Genomic DNA, 18,961 nt, shown 5'->3' on the forward strand with positions numbered 1-18,961 from the left:
CAGCGAATGGGAAATTTGGATTTTTTTTAAATCAAGAGATTAAAAGATTGTTCATTATTGGTATTTGCATATAAACATGTTTCCTTTTCTTTTTTCAAAGCACTAAATTGATTGATTTGAACGGACTACAAAAATCCTATTTATTGAGTTGTTTTTTTAGTTAAGGACAGTCCTAATATTTGCTTTTATGATGAAGTGTTAACACCATAGCTGTTGTCTTTGGATATTATCATCAGTCTTGCTCAATATTTCCCGACAGAGCGTTGTAGCACCACCATCACCACTGTGGAAGAACAAGAGGAAACCTACTACACTGGTGTCCAGTTACCACAAAAAACTAAAACACTTGAACTCAAGCCAGAGTCCAAAATTTACTCTTCCACTTCAGAGAAGAAAAAAGAAAAGCCTGTTTTCCTTAGCCAGCTCTCTACAGCAGCTGTAAACACAGGGGAAACTGCCACGTTTACAGTCAAAGTGTCCGGCTTTCCAAAGCCAACTGTTCAATGGTCTCACAATGGAAAGGTTATAAAGAGCTCTTCTGTATACAAGCTGATAGAGGAGAAGGAGGAGTACACATTGGTAATCACCCAGGTCACATCTGAGTATGAGGGCAAGTACTCATGCACTGCCACTAACAGATTTGGCCAGACAACATGCACCACATACCTAGAAGTAAAAAAGCCTGATGTCAGTCAGGCAGAAAAATGGGTTGAGAAGATGTTTATGGTCACAGGACAACCTGCGACTTTCACAGTTCAGATACAGCCTGTGAGGTGCTCAGAAGGAACAGAGATTTCTTTTAATTACAAAGTCAGCGGTGATCCGATCCCTGATGTAAAATGGTTCAAGGGAGCTTTCCAGATCCAGCCCAGTAGAAACTGTATGATTGTAAACAACCCAGATGGATCTGGCTTCATCACTATTAAGAATGTCAAGCAAGAAGACAGTGGCTTATACACATGTAAAGCCTCCAACCAATTTGGTGAGGCAACTTGTAGTGCAGAGCTTGTTGTGTTCAGAGAACCAGTGGCTACTTCATACAAACAGGAACAAATGACAGTGGTTGAGAAGAAAGGCTACAAGGTTTTAGTGACGGAACAAGCAACAGAGTCACGCTTGTACCAGGTCAGCCTCCCAGGTCAGGACAAAGCTAGGTCAGATCAGATGGTTTACACCATCGGCACTGAAGATCGGCAGATCATTCCCAGTGAGCAAGTGAGCTCCCTTAGAGAAGTAGATATCTCTGCTGCCACTGTTCATCGCGAGAGACTGACCCACCAGGCAGCAGTACTTCAGACACATGAGATAGAGGAGCGGGTGTCTGTGGTTCCAACTCACCCACTCCAAGTGTCAGCTGTCCCTGCAAAGCAGCTTCACATGGCAGCATTTACATCATCTGTTGAAGAGAATCAGGACCTTACAGAGCAGCATTGTGATCGCATTCAAAGCCCAGAGCTCAGTGTGCTTCAGGCAGTCAGTGAAAAAAAGTCAGAACTTACGTCAGCTGTTGTTGAGGAGCTCACTCCACTTTCTACTGTTAGTACAGAGCCACTGGCTGACAGAAAGTCTGCTACTGTTAGGCCCACTTCTGAACCTAAACATCTAGTCAGTGGTCATCAAGTGGAGACACAGCTGTCAGTCCTAAATGAGCAGTCTCAGGATATCCCCAAACCACAAGAAGAAATGGGTTACAAGGTTAAGGAAGGTATTAAGATTTTATACTCGGCCCAGTCTACAGAGAAGCAGGTGCTTGCAGAGGGTCACACAACTGAATTAGCAACAGCAGAATCTGCTGTGAAGTCTTCCATTAGGAAAGAGCATCATCCTCCCGTTACAGCTTCAGTAAGCGAGTCTAAACAAACTCTTTCCAAGGAGTCAGAGCTCTCCATTCAGAGGCCTGCTGAGGAGGTAGCCAATGCATGTAAAGATAAAATGATGAAAGTAGCTCTGTCTGCTGAAGAGAAGCAAACACTGCAGGCTGAGTCTACCCAGTTGCTTCCCAGTCTAGACAGTGCCATGTCCATTCACACCCAGATAGAAGGGAAGCAGTTGTTGCACCTGCAGGTTATAACAGACCAGGACCTCCTTCCATCTGAGAAGAGATTTGTGTATGAAAAACCAACACCAGAACAGGCAGGGACCAGAAAAAGTCCCACTTTGCTACATGCTGTTAGTCAGGATGAGCAGAGGACAGTAGTTTGTGAGGACACATCAGCGTTTGACTTCAAGTCAGACACTATGACCATACAGCCCCAGAAAGATGCTCCTACGCTGCTGCATCTCCAGTCAACCCAATGTGTGGCTGTACTACCCAAAGAGGGTATTCTCACAATTGAGAGGCCTGACCAGCAGGTGGCAATGCAGAAACAAGAAAAGTCAAGAAGCCATGCAGCCCTATCAGAAGAGAAAAGAGAGCTTACAGCAGATTATCACTCAGAGCTGGATTTGTCCATAACTGGAGTTCAATCTAAGCTTCAAACTGAGCCCAAGCCACAAAGCATCCTCCAACTCTCCTACCAGCCCGTACAGCTGCCAAAAGAAACACCAGTTACCACTAGCTACCAGCACCACCGAGCTTTGGTACAGAAGGAGGATTGCTGGAATGTGATGCATGTTACTTGTGTAACAGATAGTCAGGCTTTGGAGGAGGGTCACACAGATATTTTAACAGCTATAGACAGATTCACATGCCAGACAGCCATAGAGCCAAAAGTGCCCACTGAGCCAATCCAAATTGAGGAGAAGGAGATTTCCACTGAGAGTAGTGTCCTTCTAGAAGCAGCAGAACAGGACTTTGCTGTTCAGATCCAAGAGGGTCAGTCAGTCAGGCAGTCAGTAATGATGGACGAGAAGCAAGTGCTGACAGGTGAACTCTCTCAAGAGATCACCAAGTCTGAGAGTACCAAAGTTGCTGTTAGCACACAGCGAAAACTCTCGCTTATGGCTCCAGAATCTAAACATAGCACAGCTCTGCCCAAAGAGATGACATTTGTGATCCAGATCCCTAAACCCTCCAGTCCAAATATACGGCGTCAACTCAGAGACGCTCTTCAGTCTGCTGTGGCCCGCGAACAGCCAGTGTTACTAGCTGAAGTTGTAGGTCACCTACAGGCTGTAGAAGTACAGGAAGTTAAGGTTCAAAAAGAGCCTAAGCGGGCTATGTTTACATACCTGATCACAACAACAGATGCCCCTATGGAGATCACTCTAGCGTTTGAGGGTGAATACCCTCAGACAGCTGATCTCAGGACTGAAGTTCAGGCAGCTTTTCACTCCATAGTGTATCAGGAATCCCATGCTCTTACTTCAGAACAGCCAGGTACTATTCAACTAGACAAACCTCAGAGGGCACAGGTCACCTCAGCTCGCTCTAAGCAAGCATTGTCATGTATGGTAGAGACTCTGAGCATGGCAGAGAGTGCAGTGGATATTACTGCTATTAAATCACAGACTGCAGCACTTAAAACTGAGTCTAAAATGGCAGTTGAACATACTACACTGGAAAAACAGGTTGTAGTGCAGGAATCCATGGCAGCAAAGATGGAACAGTCATCCCATATCAAAATTTCCACAAAAGCTGACATGGCTTTTGTGCAGTCAGTGCAGGTTTCAAGACAGGAGATGAGGTCAGCAACCATTAAAAGTCAAGAAAAAGATGTAGGAGTGGCTCACATTACCACTGTACTGCCTTCCACTACCATATCTACTGAAAAGGTATGTGATGTCAGCATCCAGCAGGAGCACAAAGAGATTTTCAAAGAGGAGATCGCAGTATCCAGGCCAGAACAGAGAGAATACCCTGTAATTGTTAATTATCTCAAAGACATGTCCATAGAAGAAGAAAGTACAGTAACCTTCAGCACAACCATTAGGTACGTCACAAAGGTGAACTGGTTTTTCAATGGGCAATTGGTGAAATCTGGCCAAGAGTTCAAGTGTTCCAAAGACCATGACACATACACATTGGTTATCAACAAAGTTGTCAAGGAGAGGCATCAAGGAGAATATGTTTGTGAGGCTGAGAATGAAGTCGGCAAGACAACAACATCGTCAAGGCTCACTGTGGTCTCAAGAGGTTTGATAACAGGAAAAATTTATTCATCATCCATTCATTCATCCAATCCATTTTCTCTGACAGCAACTAATCAATCAATGGATCATTCCACACCTTTGTCCTCATATGAATTTTATGCATTTGTCACTTTGGTTTCAATATCCATTTCATAGCTTGGCATGAGCGGTCTTAGCAGGGCACTGGATGATACTAACTCACTTTTTTGTTTGTTCCACATCATTTTGGTTAGTATTTGCCTAAAGACCAAAACCATCACATACACAATGTAAGTGTAGTTTGGAAGTGCATAAGCTTCTTGCTATAATGTTTGCCATTAGGATAGTTTCATGGTCTCTCCATGTTCACGTTGGCATGTCAGCGGCAACAGATCCCCTTGTTTTATTCATGGTTTGTCATGTTCCAATGTTTCTCTGCATGCTTTGAAGGCTTCTGATAGCTTCATCGTTCACAAACTTCTGTTGTCTCCTTTTTAATTTGAACTATAGCCCCGTGAAAATCATGTACACTGATAACATCTTCTTTCAGGCTGCTTCTTGTAAAACTATGGGGCTAATGTTCCTGCATTTTTTTTTCTCCACAGTCACTCTTGGCTTGCCATCCACCATTGCTATACATTCCACCATTCCTCTTCTTAATCTGTTTTTTGTTTGTTTGTTTTTTCTCAAAGAGTAGCAGTAGATTTCTTTACTAATTTCATTTGCCTTTTTTGTCTGTGTGTACCACAGTGCCACCTGTCTTTAGGCAGAAAATCACACCTCTGGAGATAAATGTCGGCAGTCACGCCAAGTTTGAATGTGAGATTGAAGAAGCGCCGGATGTCACCTTCAAATGGTACAAGTCTGGCACGGAAATCAGACAGACTGAAAAGTATCGCATCCTCAGTCGCCACAGTGGTTCCTCTTTAGAGCTCGTGAACCCCATCAAAGCTGACAGTGGAGAGTACACCTGCAAGGCTTCAAATCAGCATGGCACAGACAGCTGCACTGCCTCGCTCATTGTCACTGGTAAGATCCTAGCGGGACCTTATTAACATTATCTCTGTACATATCTGTGTCTGAGAGAGAGAGAGAGAATTATATACACACACCCTAAGTCATCATGGTGGACTGTGGAAGGGATGCTTAGTTCATGACCCTAACCTGTTGTCATATTTGGCAATATATCATGAAATGTTCTCACATTATATTGATCACTGAGTTGTACAGGTTTATTTTTAATGGTGGTGTATTTTTCCCCCTTTTTAAACCTGTTGAACTTTTTTATGCTTTGCCTGCTCTCCATAGAGATGTACCCACCAGTATTTGTATCAAAACCAGACCCAATGACTTTATATGTGGGAAAACAAGCTGTGTTCCAGTGCTCACTTACTGGATCCTCACCTATGGAAGTTGTCTGGCACAAGGACAGCATAGCCATTTCCTCTGAAGGGAACTATGTCATGAAATGTGAAAAGAACAAGTATTCCCTTCACATTAAAAGTCTTGAACTCACCAATCAGGGAACGTACCTGTGCAAGGCATCCAACAGTGTTGGCACAGCTACCTTTACCACAGAGCTCAAGGTTATTGGCAAGCCCAGCTTTGTTAAGATCATTGAGCCAGCATCTGCAGCTGTTAATGACCCGCTGAGGCTGGAGTGCCATGTGAATGAGGACACTGGTGTGACTGTCACCTGGACCAGGGATGGCAAAAAAGTCCACCAGAGTATGGAGTGTAAACTGTCCTTTGAGGACAAGGTTGCTGTTCTGGAGATACCAAAGTCCAAAGTAAAGGACTCTGGGAAATATGTATGCACAGCCGCGAATGAGGCTGGCAGCTCCTGCTGTGAGGCTGTGGTAACAGTTCAAGGTAAGATCGTAAAGGTGATCTTTCCATTAGCTTTGATGAAAACAGATACATTTAAATGAGTCAATGCTGATAATGGTTTTAGCCAGCTGCAAGCTAATACTAACACTGCGCTGCTGTCTTATGCCTTTACTGCATTTCTTTTTCACACTCTTGTGTCTTGGTAATATTATTTTTCTGTTTTTTTCTCAATGCTTAAAAGTCTTAGTGATTTTTGAACAAAACACTTTTTCAGAGCCCCCACTCTTTGTGAGGAAAATGGAACCTAAGATTACATGGAAACAGGGTATAGCTTCGCGCTTACAGTGCACAGTTAAAGGATCACCTGAACTTCATATCCAGTGGTTCTGGAATGACAGAGAGCTGAGTAATGGAGACAAATACAAAATCTCTTTCAAGAATGGAGTTGCTACTGTGGAGATAATGAACCCTCTGGTCACAGACAGTGGGAGATACACCTGTGAGGTGTCAAATAATGCTGGCAGTGAAAGCTGCAATACTCTTTTAGCTGTTAAAGGTTTGTCCAAGAATTTATTTTACATTCACTTCAGGTGAGAAAAAAAAAATCTTTGGTATTAACTGCATTTACTTTGCCTATGATATGTAGAACCACCATGCATTACAAAAGAGCTGCAGACAGTAGAGGCAGTGAAGGGTGCAGTAGCTCAGCTGGACTGCAAAATCACAGGAACAGCTCCTTTTGAAATTACCTGGTTAAAAAATAAAAAACCCATCGCCAGTGATCAGAAATATAAATTGATGTCCCAAGATTCAATAGCAAGGCTGGAGATCCAATCCTTTGACACTACAGATATTGGAGATTATCAGTGTGTCATATCAAATGATGTGGGAAAAGTCATCACTAAGGCTACGGCTAAACTTAAAGGTTAGTAAAGTCCATCACGACAGTTGTTGAATTAGATTGAATCTTGTGCTCAGTAGTCAATTTTTAACTTGTTTAACGTGTTTTTGTAGATCCACCAACTTTCTCAAAGAGGGTTGAGAGTGTTACAGCGGTGCTGGGAAACACAGTAAAGCTACAAGGAATGATTAAGGGTTCAACTCCTATAACTGTTAAATGGATGAAAGACTCTGAGATACTAAGAGATGACGATCCAAATATCAAGATGCTGTTTGAGAACAATGTTGCTAGTTTGTTGATAACAACCGTTGCCATCAGCCATGGTGGAAAGTATTCATGCCAAGCAGAGAATGAGGCTGGGCAACAAAAGTGTGAAGCCACCTTGACAGTGCAAGGTCAGATGGCATGTTTAATGCAGAGATGCCTTTACGTATTTTAACACCCCAGTTGACTCTGTAGCTTTTTATGCCTAAACTCTTTGTCTTAAAAATTGTCTTATCACAGAACCTGCCAGGATTGTAGAACCTGCAGAGTCCATTAGTGTGACAGCAGGGGATTCAGCTGCATTGGAATGTACAATCTCTGGAAGCCCAGATCTCAGAGTGAAGTGGTTTAAAGATGGAAAGGAGATGATCAGTGGCCGTAAATATAAGATTACTCTGAAGGATAATATTGCCACCCTGAAAATTCTTGCAGCAGAAAAAGGAGATACTTGCGAGTATAAAATGGAAGTCTCAAATAAAGTTGGGAATGACCAGTGCACATGCTCAGTCACTGTCTTAGGTTAGCCACTAGTTTCTGGTACTTCTGAAAATGCTTTTGCTGTTTGAATAGTAATTAAAATACATCAAGGCTTGGTTATTAACACCCTTTTACTTTTAAAAACTGTAGTTTTAAATGTTTATATTTACATGGAAAACATATTTATTCATTTTGAGAAATGCATTATGCCACAGCCCTAAAATGTGTGATTTGCTTTTGGATTTTGTTAAATGGTTCTTTTCAAAAACAGTGTGAAAGTGTATTAATGATTTTTTTTTTTCCTTTAACGTCCAGATCGGACAATGCCTCCAGCTTTCACCAAGTCACTGAAAAGAGTTGATGGTAACATTGGTAATGATGTCTTTATGGATTGCAAGGTGTCTGGGTCACAACCCATGACGATAACTTGGTTCAAAGATGACCAGGAAGTTGTTTCTGGAGCCAGATTCCAGCCTGAATTTAAAGAGAGTTCTGCTATATTGAGAATCACGTGTCTGGAAAAGGCTGATTCTGGTGTTTACAAATGCAGAGCAACTAATTCGGCTGGATTTAAAGAAACCAGTGGCACGCTCTATGTCAGAGGTCATGAATAATTGGCTTATCTTGTGCATTTATTTTTTGTGTATAATCTTTGAATGGTTTCATACTAATATGAAATGCAAATTTGTTTTATTGGCCTCCAGAGCCCCCGGCATTCACAGTGAAACCAGACAACCAAGATGTTATACCAGGAACTACGGTTTCCTTCAGAGCAGCCTTCACTGGAACTGGTCCTTTAACTGTGAAGTGGTTCAGGGAAGAAAAGGAGATTATAACAGGGGGCACTTATTTCATAAAGAAAGATGCCTCTTCAAGCTCTTTGGAGCTTCACTCTGTGAAGCCCACTGACTCCTCTAAATACACATGCCAAGTATCCAATGATGCTGGGAAGGCAGATTGCACAGCAGTCCTCTTTGTGAAAGGTGCAGTCTTCAGTATCTTGTGGAGCTTCATAAACTTGACATTGATATGATACTAACCCTATGTCTTCTGTCTCATACTGAATATTAACCTCTTCTCTCAGAACCTCCCACGTTTGTGAGGAAACTTGAAGCAACCAAGCTCATCACCAGTGGTGACTCTCACAGGCTGGAGTGCAAAGTGAATGGCAGCCCTGTCATCAGTTTCAAATGGTTTAAAGATGAAATGGAGATCAGTACCAGTACTAAATACACAATTACCTTGATTGACTTAGTGGCAATTCTAGAAATAGTTAATTGCACAGTAGAGGACAGTGGCGATTATGTCTGCGTGGCATCAAGTGAGGCTGGAAGTGACCGCTGCACCAGTACAGTTACAGTCAAAGGTTGGTTTAATGTTTTACAGATGGTACTTCTGCTTTTCTTGAGTTTTCAGTCATTTGACGGAATGAAGGTTTTTTTTTAATTGTAGGACACTATTTATATTATGTACTTGTTTAGTTTGTGAATTTCTACTGGAGCTCATCTTTTCAAATCATATATGGCACATTACGTCCTTTCCAGAATTTAGATTTGTAACATTAGCGCTAGCTGTTGAATTTCAAGCTTGTTATGCTTCTAATAATGTGACTTGCAGTCTTAGCACTTTGAGTGGTTAGTAAGACTAGAAAAGTGCTATATAAATGAAAATGCATTACATTACATAATACTATACTAAATTGAATTTATTATGCATAAACATTCAGCAACCAAAGTGCAACTGAGACAAATTTGATGCTATTAGCTAGCTGGCTGGCATTGAGATTGGTGCTGATGATACATCCTTCTAATACCGGCTGGATATTGTTTGGTGGCCCCTCACTTTCTATAAAATGTAGCTAAGATGGTGAGGATGGAGTTTATTATGCAGTCACTTGTGTACTCAAAATTGCGAGAGTAAATATGAAAGTAAATGAGAGTCAATATGAACGTGTACGATTTGAGACTTAGGACTGACGGGACTATGGCTTAAAAAGGGTGCGACCCCTTTATAGGATGACCACTGAAGGCATCATGACCATTATTAGAATTAAAACCATCATTTTTCAAACAGACACTCAACTTCATAGTAAAACAAGGGGAATAATGATATGGACCTTGATTATATATTTATTTATTTGTAATTCAGACATCCAGATGTCATACATGTGGAGTTCAATGTAATTCTCTAACATGGCTGTTGTTCTGCTTTAGAACCACCATTGTTTGTGCGTAGCTTGGAGCCCAAGGATGTGGTGAAAGGTTCTGAGATGATGCTAGAGTGCCAAGTCTCTGGTTCTGCCCCTTTAACTGTGTCATTTTATAAAAACTCGAAAGTGGTTAGGAATGACAAAAGACACAGGATTACTGTGAAGGACGATCTGCTAGCTCTGCAGGTTCTGGCAGTAGAGACAGGAGATGCTGGTTTGTACCACTGTGCTGTTGAGAATGAAGTTGGAAGGGCCTCCTGTGATTGTCAAGTAACACTAAAAGGTCAGTTTAGCTCCTACTGTTTTTTTTTAAAAATGTGTAATCAGCTGTTAAAAGCTTTTCTGTTTATATTTCAAAAAGTTGCATTTTCAATCTGCCCCATAATGGTATTGGGATTTTGATCTGTTCCTTCTGTTTAAAATTTCTCCTTGCAGAACCACCATCATTTGTGCAAAAGCTTGAGAGCCTTAGCTCACTGGTGGGCAGTGAGGTTTCTCTGCATTGCAGTCTGAAAGGCTCTGAGCCCATAACTGTGTCCTGGCTAAAAGACAACCATGAGCTCAAGGAGGCTGAAAACATTCAGATTACATATGAGAATAAGACTGCTCTGCTGCACATCACCAACTTACAGAGCAATCATGGTGGTAAATACTCTTGCCAGGCACAGAATCAGGCCGGCAGCCAGACATGCTCTGCTGTGCTGACAGTCAAAGGTTGGTTAATATACTGAATTCAGCTTTGTTTGCACCCTGATTTAAATCTTTGCAAGAAAGCAGCCAACTGTGTCAGTGTTTAAGGTGTACAATTACACAGTCATGCGTACACCCTCTTTCAGTTCTGAGGTCCCACATATTAGGACATAATAACAATTCGACTGGTCCTCAGCAGGTCTTAAAAATTAGGTAAACACAACTTCACATGAACAATCACACATGAAATATTACAGTGCATCATTTTTTACTTTAAAATAACTCAGCCAAACTGCAGAGCTGTGTTTGTTTTACACTTACCAGGGAAAGTAGAGCAAGGGGCTAAACAAATTGATCATCAGGTGTGAACACCTCAGATTTTGCGGCAGTTTCCTGGCCTTGGAGCATTCAGGTGTGTGATGATGCTGAGGGTAAAAGATATCAGTAATTATCTTAGAGAACCAATTGTTTCTACCCATCAATGGAAAGGGTTATAAGACCATTTCCAAACAATTTGAAGTCCATCATTCTACAGAGACAAATATTATTCGCTCTGAGAAAGCATTCAAGACAGCTGATAATCTTTCCAACGCTCAGAGAAATTCTTGGAGTAACTGCAAAAAGGCCAAGCACCCCATCTCAGTCTATAGGTCTCAGTGAGCATCTTAAATGTTAAAGTTCATGGCAGTACAATTAGAAAAAAAAAAACAAGCAGGGTTTGTTTGGAGGTGATGTCAGGGAAAAGCCTTTTCTCTCGTGGCAGTACTTCTTAGATTTGCAAAGTTGCATCTGAACAAACCACAAGACTTGTGAAACAATGTCCTTTGGATAGACAGGACCAAAGTGGAGATATGAGGCTATAATGCACTGCACTATGTTTGGAGAAAACCAAACACAGCATATCAGCAGAAATATCTCACAGGTCATGGCAGCCACCTGGTCACCTTGCAGTCACTGAGTTGACCATGAATTTCTTTGTATGCCAAAGTATTCTAGAATCAAGTGTGAGTCTGTCAGACAACTAAAGCTTGGCTAAAATTGGGTCATGCAACAGGATAATAGCCCTCATTTGCTACCAGTGTGTATGAACAAATATGTGCATAAATCATGCATGTTTTACCCCCAAATCAGTGATTTATTAATATTTCCATAAATGAATTTGTTCATACTTTAAAAGCAAGTTTAGAAATGCCTCTGACCACGCATATGAACAAATGATGGATTGGCTGCCTGAGGAACTTCTTTAAAAAGTCTTTTAAATGACTACTACTACTACTACAAATAATAATCACAATTTTATTATTATTCTTATTATTACCTTTTTGGCCATTATATACAGTTTTTCAAAACATCATAATCCACCAAAACCTCAGAAATAAAGTTTAATTTTAAAAAAGTTAAGGTGCATGTAAAGGAAATTAAATACTAAAGTGAAAGATGTAGGCTTCAAGCTTTTAAATTAGACAGATTCCAGTATCCCTTATCTCATCCTTTCTTAAATTATCATTAAAAATAACTTCTGTCATTGCAGAATGTCATCTGTGGTTTTTGCACAGGTTAAAAACGTTTCCACGCACATTAGTAAACGAGTGCCTATGTTCCCAAGGACACCAGGAAACAGAACGGCTGAATATGAAAATAAAGGTGTTGCAATGACCCAGTCAGTCTACACATCAAGGGGTCTTTACCCACAATACAAAGCACCTTGAGGCGACAGTTTGTTGTGATTTGGCGCTATATAAATAAAATTGAATTGAATTGAATCAACCTGATTGAAATGGTTTGATGAGATCATGTTAACAGTTGAGAGAGATTCGTAAAATCATAAGAAAAATTCTTACTTCAAGTTACTGCTGTTAAAGGTGGTACTGCAATCTGTTAAATATGGGGTGCACTTAGTGTGATATGTCATGTGTTGCTGTTCCTCTGTGGTTGTATTTAAATAATTTCAGAACACAGTGACTGGGTGATTGCTTTTTTTTTTTTTAATGCCTTAATATGTAAAACCTTAGGATTGAAGGTATACTTTCTTTTCACGTGACTCAACTGCAGTCATACTAGTAGGAAGATTCATTTGGGTGGCCAAAGCATGGACATTTGACTAAAACGTGTCATCCCTCAAACATGTGGCAAATGGCATGTTTATGACAATGGCAAGTTGATACAGACGAAACAGATATTTAGAATCTTTGGTGTTTTATTGAATTAGGTTCTTGGTCTGTTGATCTGTTGTAGCATACGTATGAGTGTTCAGGTTCTTTGCTGACTGTTTTTTTCTGGAAATCCCAGAACCAGCAAAAGTCACAGAAGAGGCAAAATCTATCAGTGTGACTCAGGGGGATCCAGCTACTCTGGAAGCCAGGTTCTCAGGCACAAAACCCCTGAAGGTCAGATGGCTAAAGGCTGGCAAGGAGCTGACCTCAGACCAGAGATATAAAGTACAGAGCAGAGACACCAGTTCTGTGCTGAAGATTATTAAAACTGAGAAAATGGATGGTGGTGAATATACCTTTGAGGTGTCAAATGATGTTGGCAGAAGTTCTTGTGATGCCACACTCACCATTCTTGGTCTGTTCCTAATGTGTATCACCTTATTTTTGTTTAATTTCATCTTGCTTTGAACATTGCTCTCACTTGCCTTTTTCTTTTGTCTATGTCAGATCAAATAATCCCACCGTCTTTTACGAGAAAGTTGAAGCAGACAGAGGGTATCAAAGGATCATTTGCTCATCAGGAGTGTCTTGTGTCAGGTTCCCTTCCAATAACTATACAGTGGTATAAAGATGAGAAAGAGATCCAGACAGATGATAAACACAAATGCACATTCTTTGAGAATGTTGCCTTCCTTGAAATCTCTGATCTGGACACTAAAGACAGTGGTAATTACACCTGCATTGCTAAAAACAAAGCAGGAACAGTCCAGTGCTCTGGGATCTTATTTGTGAAAGGTCAGAACATATTTTGTACCATTTAGCAGATGGATGTGTACAAAGAAAATATTGCTAGAAGGATTTTTAGCCAGTTTAAAAAAGGGATTGGTTTGTTTTTGTCTTTCAGAACCCCCATGCATTCTTGAAAAACCTGAATCCATGAATGTTTTGCCTGGCTCAAAAGTCCAATTTAGTGTACTGTTCTCTGGCACACCGCCACTCACCACCAAATGGTTTAAAAACAAAAAGGAGATCCTATCCGGCGCTGACTGCTCTGTGAGCAAAGACAACACCTCGAGCACGCTGGAGCTCTTCTTTGCAAAAACCGTAGATTCTGGAGACTATGTCTGCGAAATAAAGAATGATGTTGGCGCCACTTCATGCCAAGCAACACTCTTTGTCAAAGGTTATCAATCTTTATGTGAAACTGAGTTTTTAAGCGTGTGTCAAGCCATCTGTCATTAATTTGCATTACAATTGTCTTTTTTCCTTTGATTTCACGTTAAACCTCTACTTTCAACTGGCAATTCAAACCTAGAATTGACCACAATATTTCCCTTCAGTGTTCTTAACAACTTGCAAGAGAAAGGCTTGAGTTTTCTTAAAATGTTATCAACAGTTGGAGGGAAGCATACACATTGTGATTGTCTTCTCCATGCTGTTCATCTGATGTTTTATGTACTGTTCTATTTTATCCTTAGTGCCTCCTAAGTTTACACAGGTCCCAGCCTGTGTGTCAGTAATACGTCCTGGTCAGAGTGCAGTGTTTGAGTGCCAGGTGACTGGCACACCTGAGATTGACATCTACTGGTTCAGGGAAGGCTCTGAGATCACCCCCAGTGATCAGTACAAGATGACCTTTGTTAATTCTGTGGCAACTTTGGAAGTCTGTGGAGCTGATATTAAACATAGTGGGCTTTATTACTGTGAAGCTCGCAATGAAGCTGGCAGTGAGAGCTGCAGCATGGAGCTCAAGGTCAAAGGTCAGCTGAATCAAAGTAATTCTCATTGTGCTGGAATTGTAAGGATATAGGATACTAGGCAGTGGTCTCACAAACAATTAACCCTTTAATTCCGATGACAGAACATACTTCAAATGTCCTGCTGTTTGCAACAGTTACCATATTAACCCTACACTGGGTGTGAAGTGCAATTTCTCAGCTTTCAGAATCCATTTGAATTTTTCCGATAGGACAAACGGTCGCGTAATTACAGCAATTCAAAGTATGTTTGATCTGACGTCTCAGCGGTGACACGCTCTGTGTTAACCAGCTGTTCAAAGCAAGTAAGGGCAGGTAGATCATCGCTGTTAAAGGGTTAAAAGACCACTTTTCCAAGACTTTCAAGGCAATTCCACTTGAAAGAACCAGATTGGTGTGATTTCTCTTAAACATTATAAATTTAAAATCTTCTAAAATCTAGCTTAGTGTGACTTCTTAGTGTGTACCACCAAGTATTTGGAGTAGCATTTACTCTTGACTAATAGTGACAGTTTGTTCTCCCTTATTTCAGAACCACCATCATTTATTAGAGAACTGGTTCCAACTGATGTTGTGAAGGGCTCCAGTGCCATTTTTGAGTGTCAGGTCACTGGGACAGGTCCATTTGAGATAACATGGCACAAAGATGGAAAGGAGATGAAACCCAGTGCTAAGCATGGCTTCTCTCAGTTAAATGGCACTGTGTGTCTTGAGGTGCACAAATGTGATACTGTAGATATTGGTGAATATCAGTGTACTGCTGCTAATGAGGTGGAAAGCTGTACTTGTAAGACTACACTAAGCCTCAAAGGTTGGTCTAATCAGATGCAAGAATTTACATTTTTATTATTTGAGGTGAGGTCTTTAAGCCTACTTTAACATTTTACTGTTTTTCTAATAGAACCACCAGTATTCACCAAGAGAATTGAGAGCACTGCTACTGTTCTGGGTAAAATGGCAGAATTTCAGTGCATTGTGAAGGGCTCTCCCACTCTCTCTGTACAGTGGAAAAAAGATGAGAATTGGATTTTGGAGGATCCAAAGATTCAGAAAACATTTGAAAACAACGTGGCCACCCTCAGGATTCCTGCCTGTGAGGCGATACACAGTGGCAAATACACCTGCCATGTGGTAAATGAGGCTGGGCAGGATAAGTGTTTTGCCAGCCTCACTGTGGAAGGTAATCTGTGTTTAATTAGTTTCATTTTTTATTGTCCAGGTCAGAACCATTTTTGAATTTTTTTACTTTGCTGTGAATTGTAGAGCCTCCACAGATCACAGAGAAACCTGAGGTTGTAAAGGTTACAGTTGGAGATCCAGTCAGTCTCTACTGTAAGGTTACAGGCTCCCCTGAACTCAAGGTGAAATGGATGAAAGAAGGCAGGGAGCTTAAGTCCATAAGGCAGCACAAGCTGATCTTTGAAAACAACATCAGCAGCTTAAAGATTCAGGCTGCTCAGAAAGAGGATGAAGGAGAGTATGTCGTTGAGGTGGTAAACCACATCAGTAGCTGCACCTGCAAAGTCAAACTGATTGTACTAGGTTAGTGTTAAAAACATAAACCTGCCATAGTACATAATGGCATGTTCACAAACTCTAACAAGTGTCTTGCTGTTCTCTTTGTAACAGAGCAAGTAATTGCACCAAGCTTCATCAAACCCCTGGTAGATATGCAAGAGATACTGGGGTCCTTTGTCCAAATAAGTTGTAAAATATCTGGTTCCCTCCCCATCTCTGTGGAATGGAAGAAAGATGGAATCAAAATTTCTAGTGGTGTAAAACACAAGCTTATTCAGCAGGACAATTCTGTGTCCGTTGAAATTGAACAGCTAGAGAGATCCGATGCAGGGTCCTACTCTTGCCAACTGACTAACACAGCAGGAAGTTGTGAGTGCAGCGGGTCTCTCATGGTCAAAGGTTAGACACTGCTTTTCAACAGGATTGGTCAAATAATGCTAAACCAAAGGTGAGTACCTCATTAACCTAGTTCATCTTGTTGTGTTCAGAACCCCCCAGCTTTGTGACAATGCCTGAGTCCCAGGCAGCTCTACCTAAAGCCTCTGTACGCTTCAAGGGCACTTTTAAGGGAACTCCTCCCTTCACAGTCAAATGGTTCAAGGATGATATGGAGCTTTTGACTGGGCCTACTTGTTTCACGGGGCTGGATGGGCTGTCTTGCTTCTTAGAGCTCTATTCAGTGGGTGTCACTCAGAGTGGAGTTTACTCTTGCCAAGTCAGCAACGATGCTGGTTCTGTGCACTGTACTGCAGACCTGACAGTAAAAGGTTGGATTTACATCTTTTAAATCAATTCTTGCTGAGCTGTATTCATCGTTCATATATGTAGCATTTTTAAGGCATCTACACAGCTTTTGCTTCTAACTTACTGTCAGCTTATCTCATCTGCTTACCCCCTGCACGTGTTCGTTGAGTGTTCCCAGATGCTTCTGGCTACTGACATATCTGTGTTTCGGCTTTCCAGAACCACCTGAATTTCTGCTCAAACTCCCTGCCAATAAATTTGTGAAGCAGGGTGAGTCACTCCGCCTGGAGTGCAAAGTCAGTGGCACAGCCCCTCTGAAAATTACCTGGTACAAACAGGACACCAAGGTCACGGATGGGGGAAACTACAGGACATCGTTTGTTGATTCAGTAGCAGTGCTTGAACTGGTCTCCACTACTTTTGATGATGATGGCGTTTACACCTGTGAGGCTCAGAATGATGCTGGCAGTGTGAGCTGCAGCACCACACTTACCATTAAAGGTCAGCCTCACACAGACTTCTGAAACATATTTTATTAGTCTGATACAACGGCTGTTCAGTGTGTTGGTTCGGTTTTAGTCAAAGTTGTGTTCTACTGCTTAAAGCTGGCATCTGTAACGGATAGCACTGCCTTACTTAACAATCAAGTATGGTGGAGTATCATCTAATGATACTTTTCCTTTTTTGTACTGTTGCAAAATGTTCATCAGCAAGTCAACACAGATCAGCATCCTGGAGGCAATATATTTCACATAATACACACTTACCAAGCTGGAACCATTTCAGTCAAATGCAATGCTCTTTCATAGCATCTAAGCCATTCTCCCTGTAGTTACAACAAGATTCCAATTCCAAGAAAGTTGGGAAACTCTCATCATCTTTTCAAAGTCTTCACAATTTTACACTGAAGAACATTATTCTGAAACAGTGTCTGAAATTGTAGACACTGTTTTTTTTGCAGACTGGTGAACCTCTTCCCATCTCCCTCTCTAAGATGCCCTTCTTTGGCCCAATAATTTTTCTCACCTGTTGTCATTTAACCAGATTAGTTGCAAAATGTTTCTCAGGCTGTCTCTTTGTAGCACTGGTTACTTTTTTAGCCTTTTGTGACCCTGTCTCATTTCTTTTGAGACATGTTACTTCCATCAAATTTAAAACGAGCTAATATTTTTCTTAGAAAAGTACATTTCCTCAGGTTAAACATTTGATATGCTTTCTATTTCTATTGTTAATAAAATATGGGTTTAGGAGAAGTTCCAACTTTTTTTGGAATTGGTGTACATATGATAGATTGTAGTTTAGATTCTTATTTGAATTTCTGAATTTGAGGTTATTAAAATCCATCTCCTCAATATGTATCCCCATCATTTTCAAGGGATCAAAGCTAAGAAGAATTGACAAAAAAAAAAAGAAAAAAAAACACTTTCAAAAAATTCTGTCATGATATTTTTGTGCTAATCTTTCATTATTTCTTACCAATTAGCCAGATAAAACTTTTTAAGGTCCAAAGGACCAGGTGTTGCATTTGCATTTGAAAGCTGTTGCTGTTGCCAACAATGTGTGGTCAAAGGAACTCTCAATGCAACTGAAATACACCATTCACCAAAAAAAAAACAAAATCACAGATAGTAGGAACATTAGGAGTAAGAAAAGTGCACCGGTGAACTCAGCAACATACTGTAAAAGGCCGAAACACCAGTGGAAGACAGTAATGATCTTATTCCATTAAAACCCCCTGGACAACAATTTGTAAATAAAGAACATCATCCAAGTTTACCATAAAGACAAGACTTCACGAGAGAAAATACAGAGAGTTCACGAGCTACAAATCATTCTTCATTCACAAGATTAGACTTTGCCACAAAAAAAAAAAGAAAAATGCCAGACCAGCTCAGGTACAGCAATCTTTGCACAGATAATGTACCAAAATGGAATAAAAAGTAAAGAGAAGGTTTGAAATCATACAACATGATCTGTAAAACACTGTGCATGCAATGAAATGCTTCCAGTGGTCCTGGATGACTAGTGCTAGACAGGAAGACCCCGATGAATCCTAAAACATATGTATAACGTATATTCTGTCTGCCCAGATATAGCCAAATGTAGCAAAGACAATAGGACAACACATAACAGTGCAGATTAACAATTACCCAAAACATACTTTTGAAGGTAAAGAAGCAGAATATTCTGCAATGCTCAAGTCCAATCACATGTATTTCAGTTGCTGAAGACAAAGCTAAAGTTATCCCCATGAAAAATCCACAAACAACAGCTGAAGACAGCTACAGTAATGACCTGGGCAAGCATAACAAAGAAGGAAATCCATGGGTAATATTCTTCTGTCACTGGATTTTAGACAAAGTTTGAA

The 18,961-nt window shown here is 40.8% G+C and overlaps 1 protein-coding gene across 1 annotated transcript in view; it reads left to right on the top strand.

The window, feature by feature from the left end:
* The window catches only part of ttn.2 (titin, tandem duplicate 2), a 266,459-nt gene that overhangs the window by 56,442 nt on the left and 191,056 nt on the right, over positions 1-18,961 (top strand). Inside the window, exons 37-57 of the mRNA XM_030724391.1 lie at positions 4,801-5,079; positions 5,359-5,922; positions 6,155-6,436; positions 6,527-6,805; positions 6,895-7,176; positions 7,286-7,564; positions 7,838-8,125; positions 8,227-8,505; positions 8,607-8,888; positions 9,736-10,014; positions 10,167-10,445; positions 12,711-12,989; positions 13,082-13,369; positions 13,479-13,757; positions 14,053-14,334; positions 14,864-15,142; positions 15,233-15,511; positions 15,595-15,873; positions 15,961-16,248; positions 16,338-16,616; positions 16,813-17,094. Coding sequence (XP_030580251.1) covers positions 4,801-5,079; positions 5,359-5,922; positions 6,155-6,436; positions 6,527-6,805; positions 6,895-7,176; positions 7,286-7,564; positions 7,838-8,125; positions 8,227-8,505; positions 8,607-8,888; positions 9,736-10,014; positions 10,167-10,445; positions 12,711-12,989; positions 13,082-13,369; positions 13,479-13,757; positions 14,053-14,334; positions 14,864-15,142; positions 15,233-15,511; positions 15,595-15,873; positions 15,961-16,248; positions 16,338-16,616; positions 16,813-17,094 — 6,186 coding nt within the window. The remainder of the gene's footprint in view (positions 1-4,800; positions 5,080-5,358; positions 5,923-6,154; positions 6,437-6,526; positions 6,806-6,894; positions 7,177-7,285; positions 7,565-7,837; positions 8,126-8,226; positions 8,506-8,606; positions 8,889-9,735; positions 10,015-10,166; positions 10,446-12,710; positions 12,990-13,081; positions 13,370-13,478; positions 13,758-14,052; positions 14,335-14,863; positions 15,143-15,232; positions 15,512-15,594; positions 15,874-15,960; positions 16,249-16,337; positions 16,617-16,812; positions 17,095-18,961) is intronic.

This window comes from Archocentrus centrarchus, unplaced genomic scaffold, assembly GCF_007364275.1.
Source record: "Archocentrus centrarchus isolate MPI-CPG fArcCen1 unplaced genomic scaffold, fArcCen1 scaffold_36_ctg1, whole genome shotgun sequence".
NCBI lineage: Eukaryota > Metazoa > Chordata > Actinopteri > Cichliformes > Cichlidae > Archocentrus > Archocentrus centrarchus.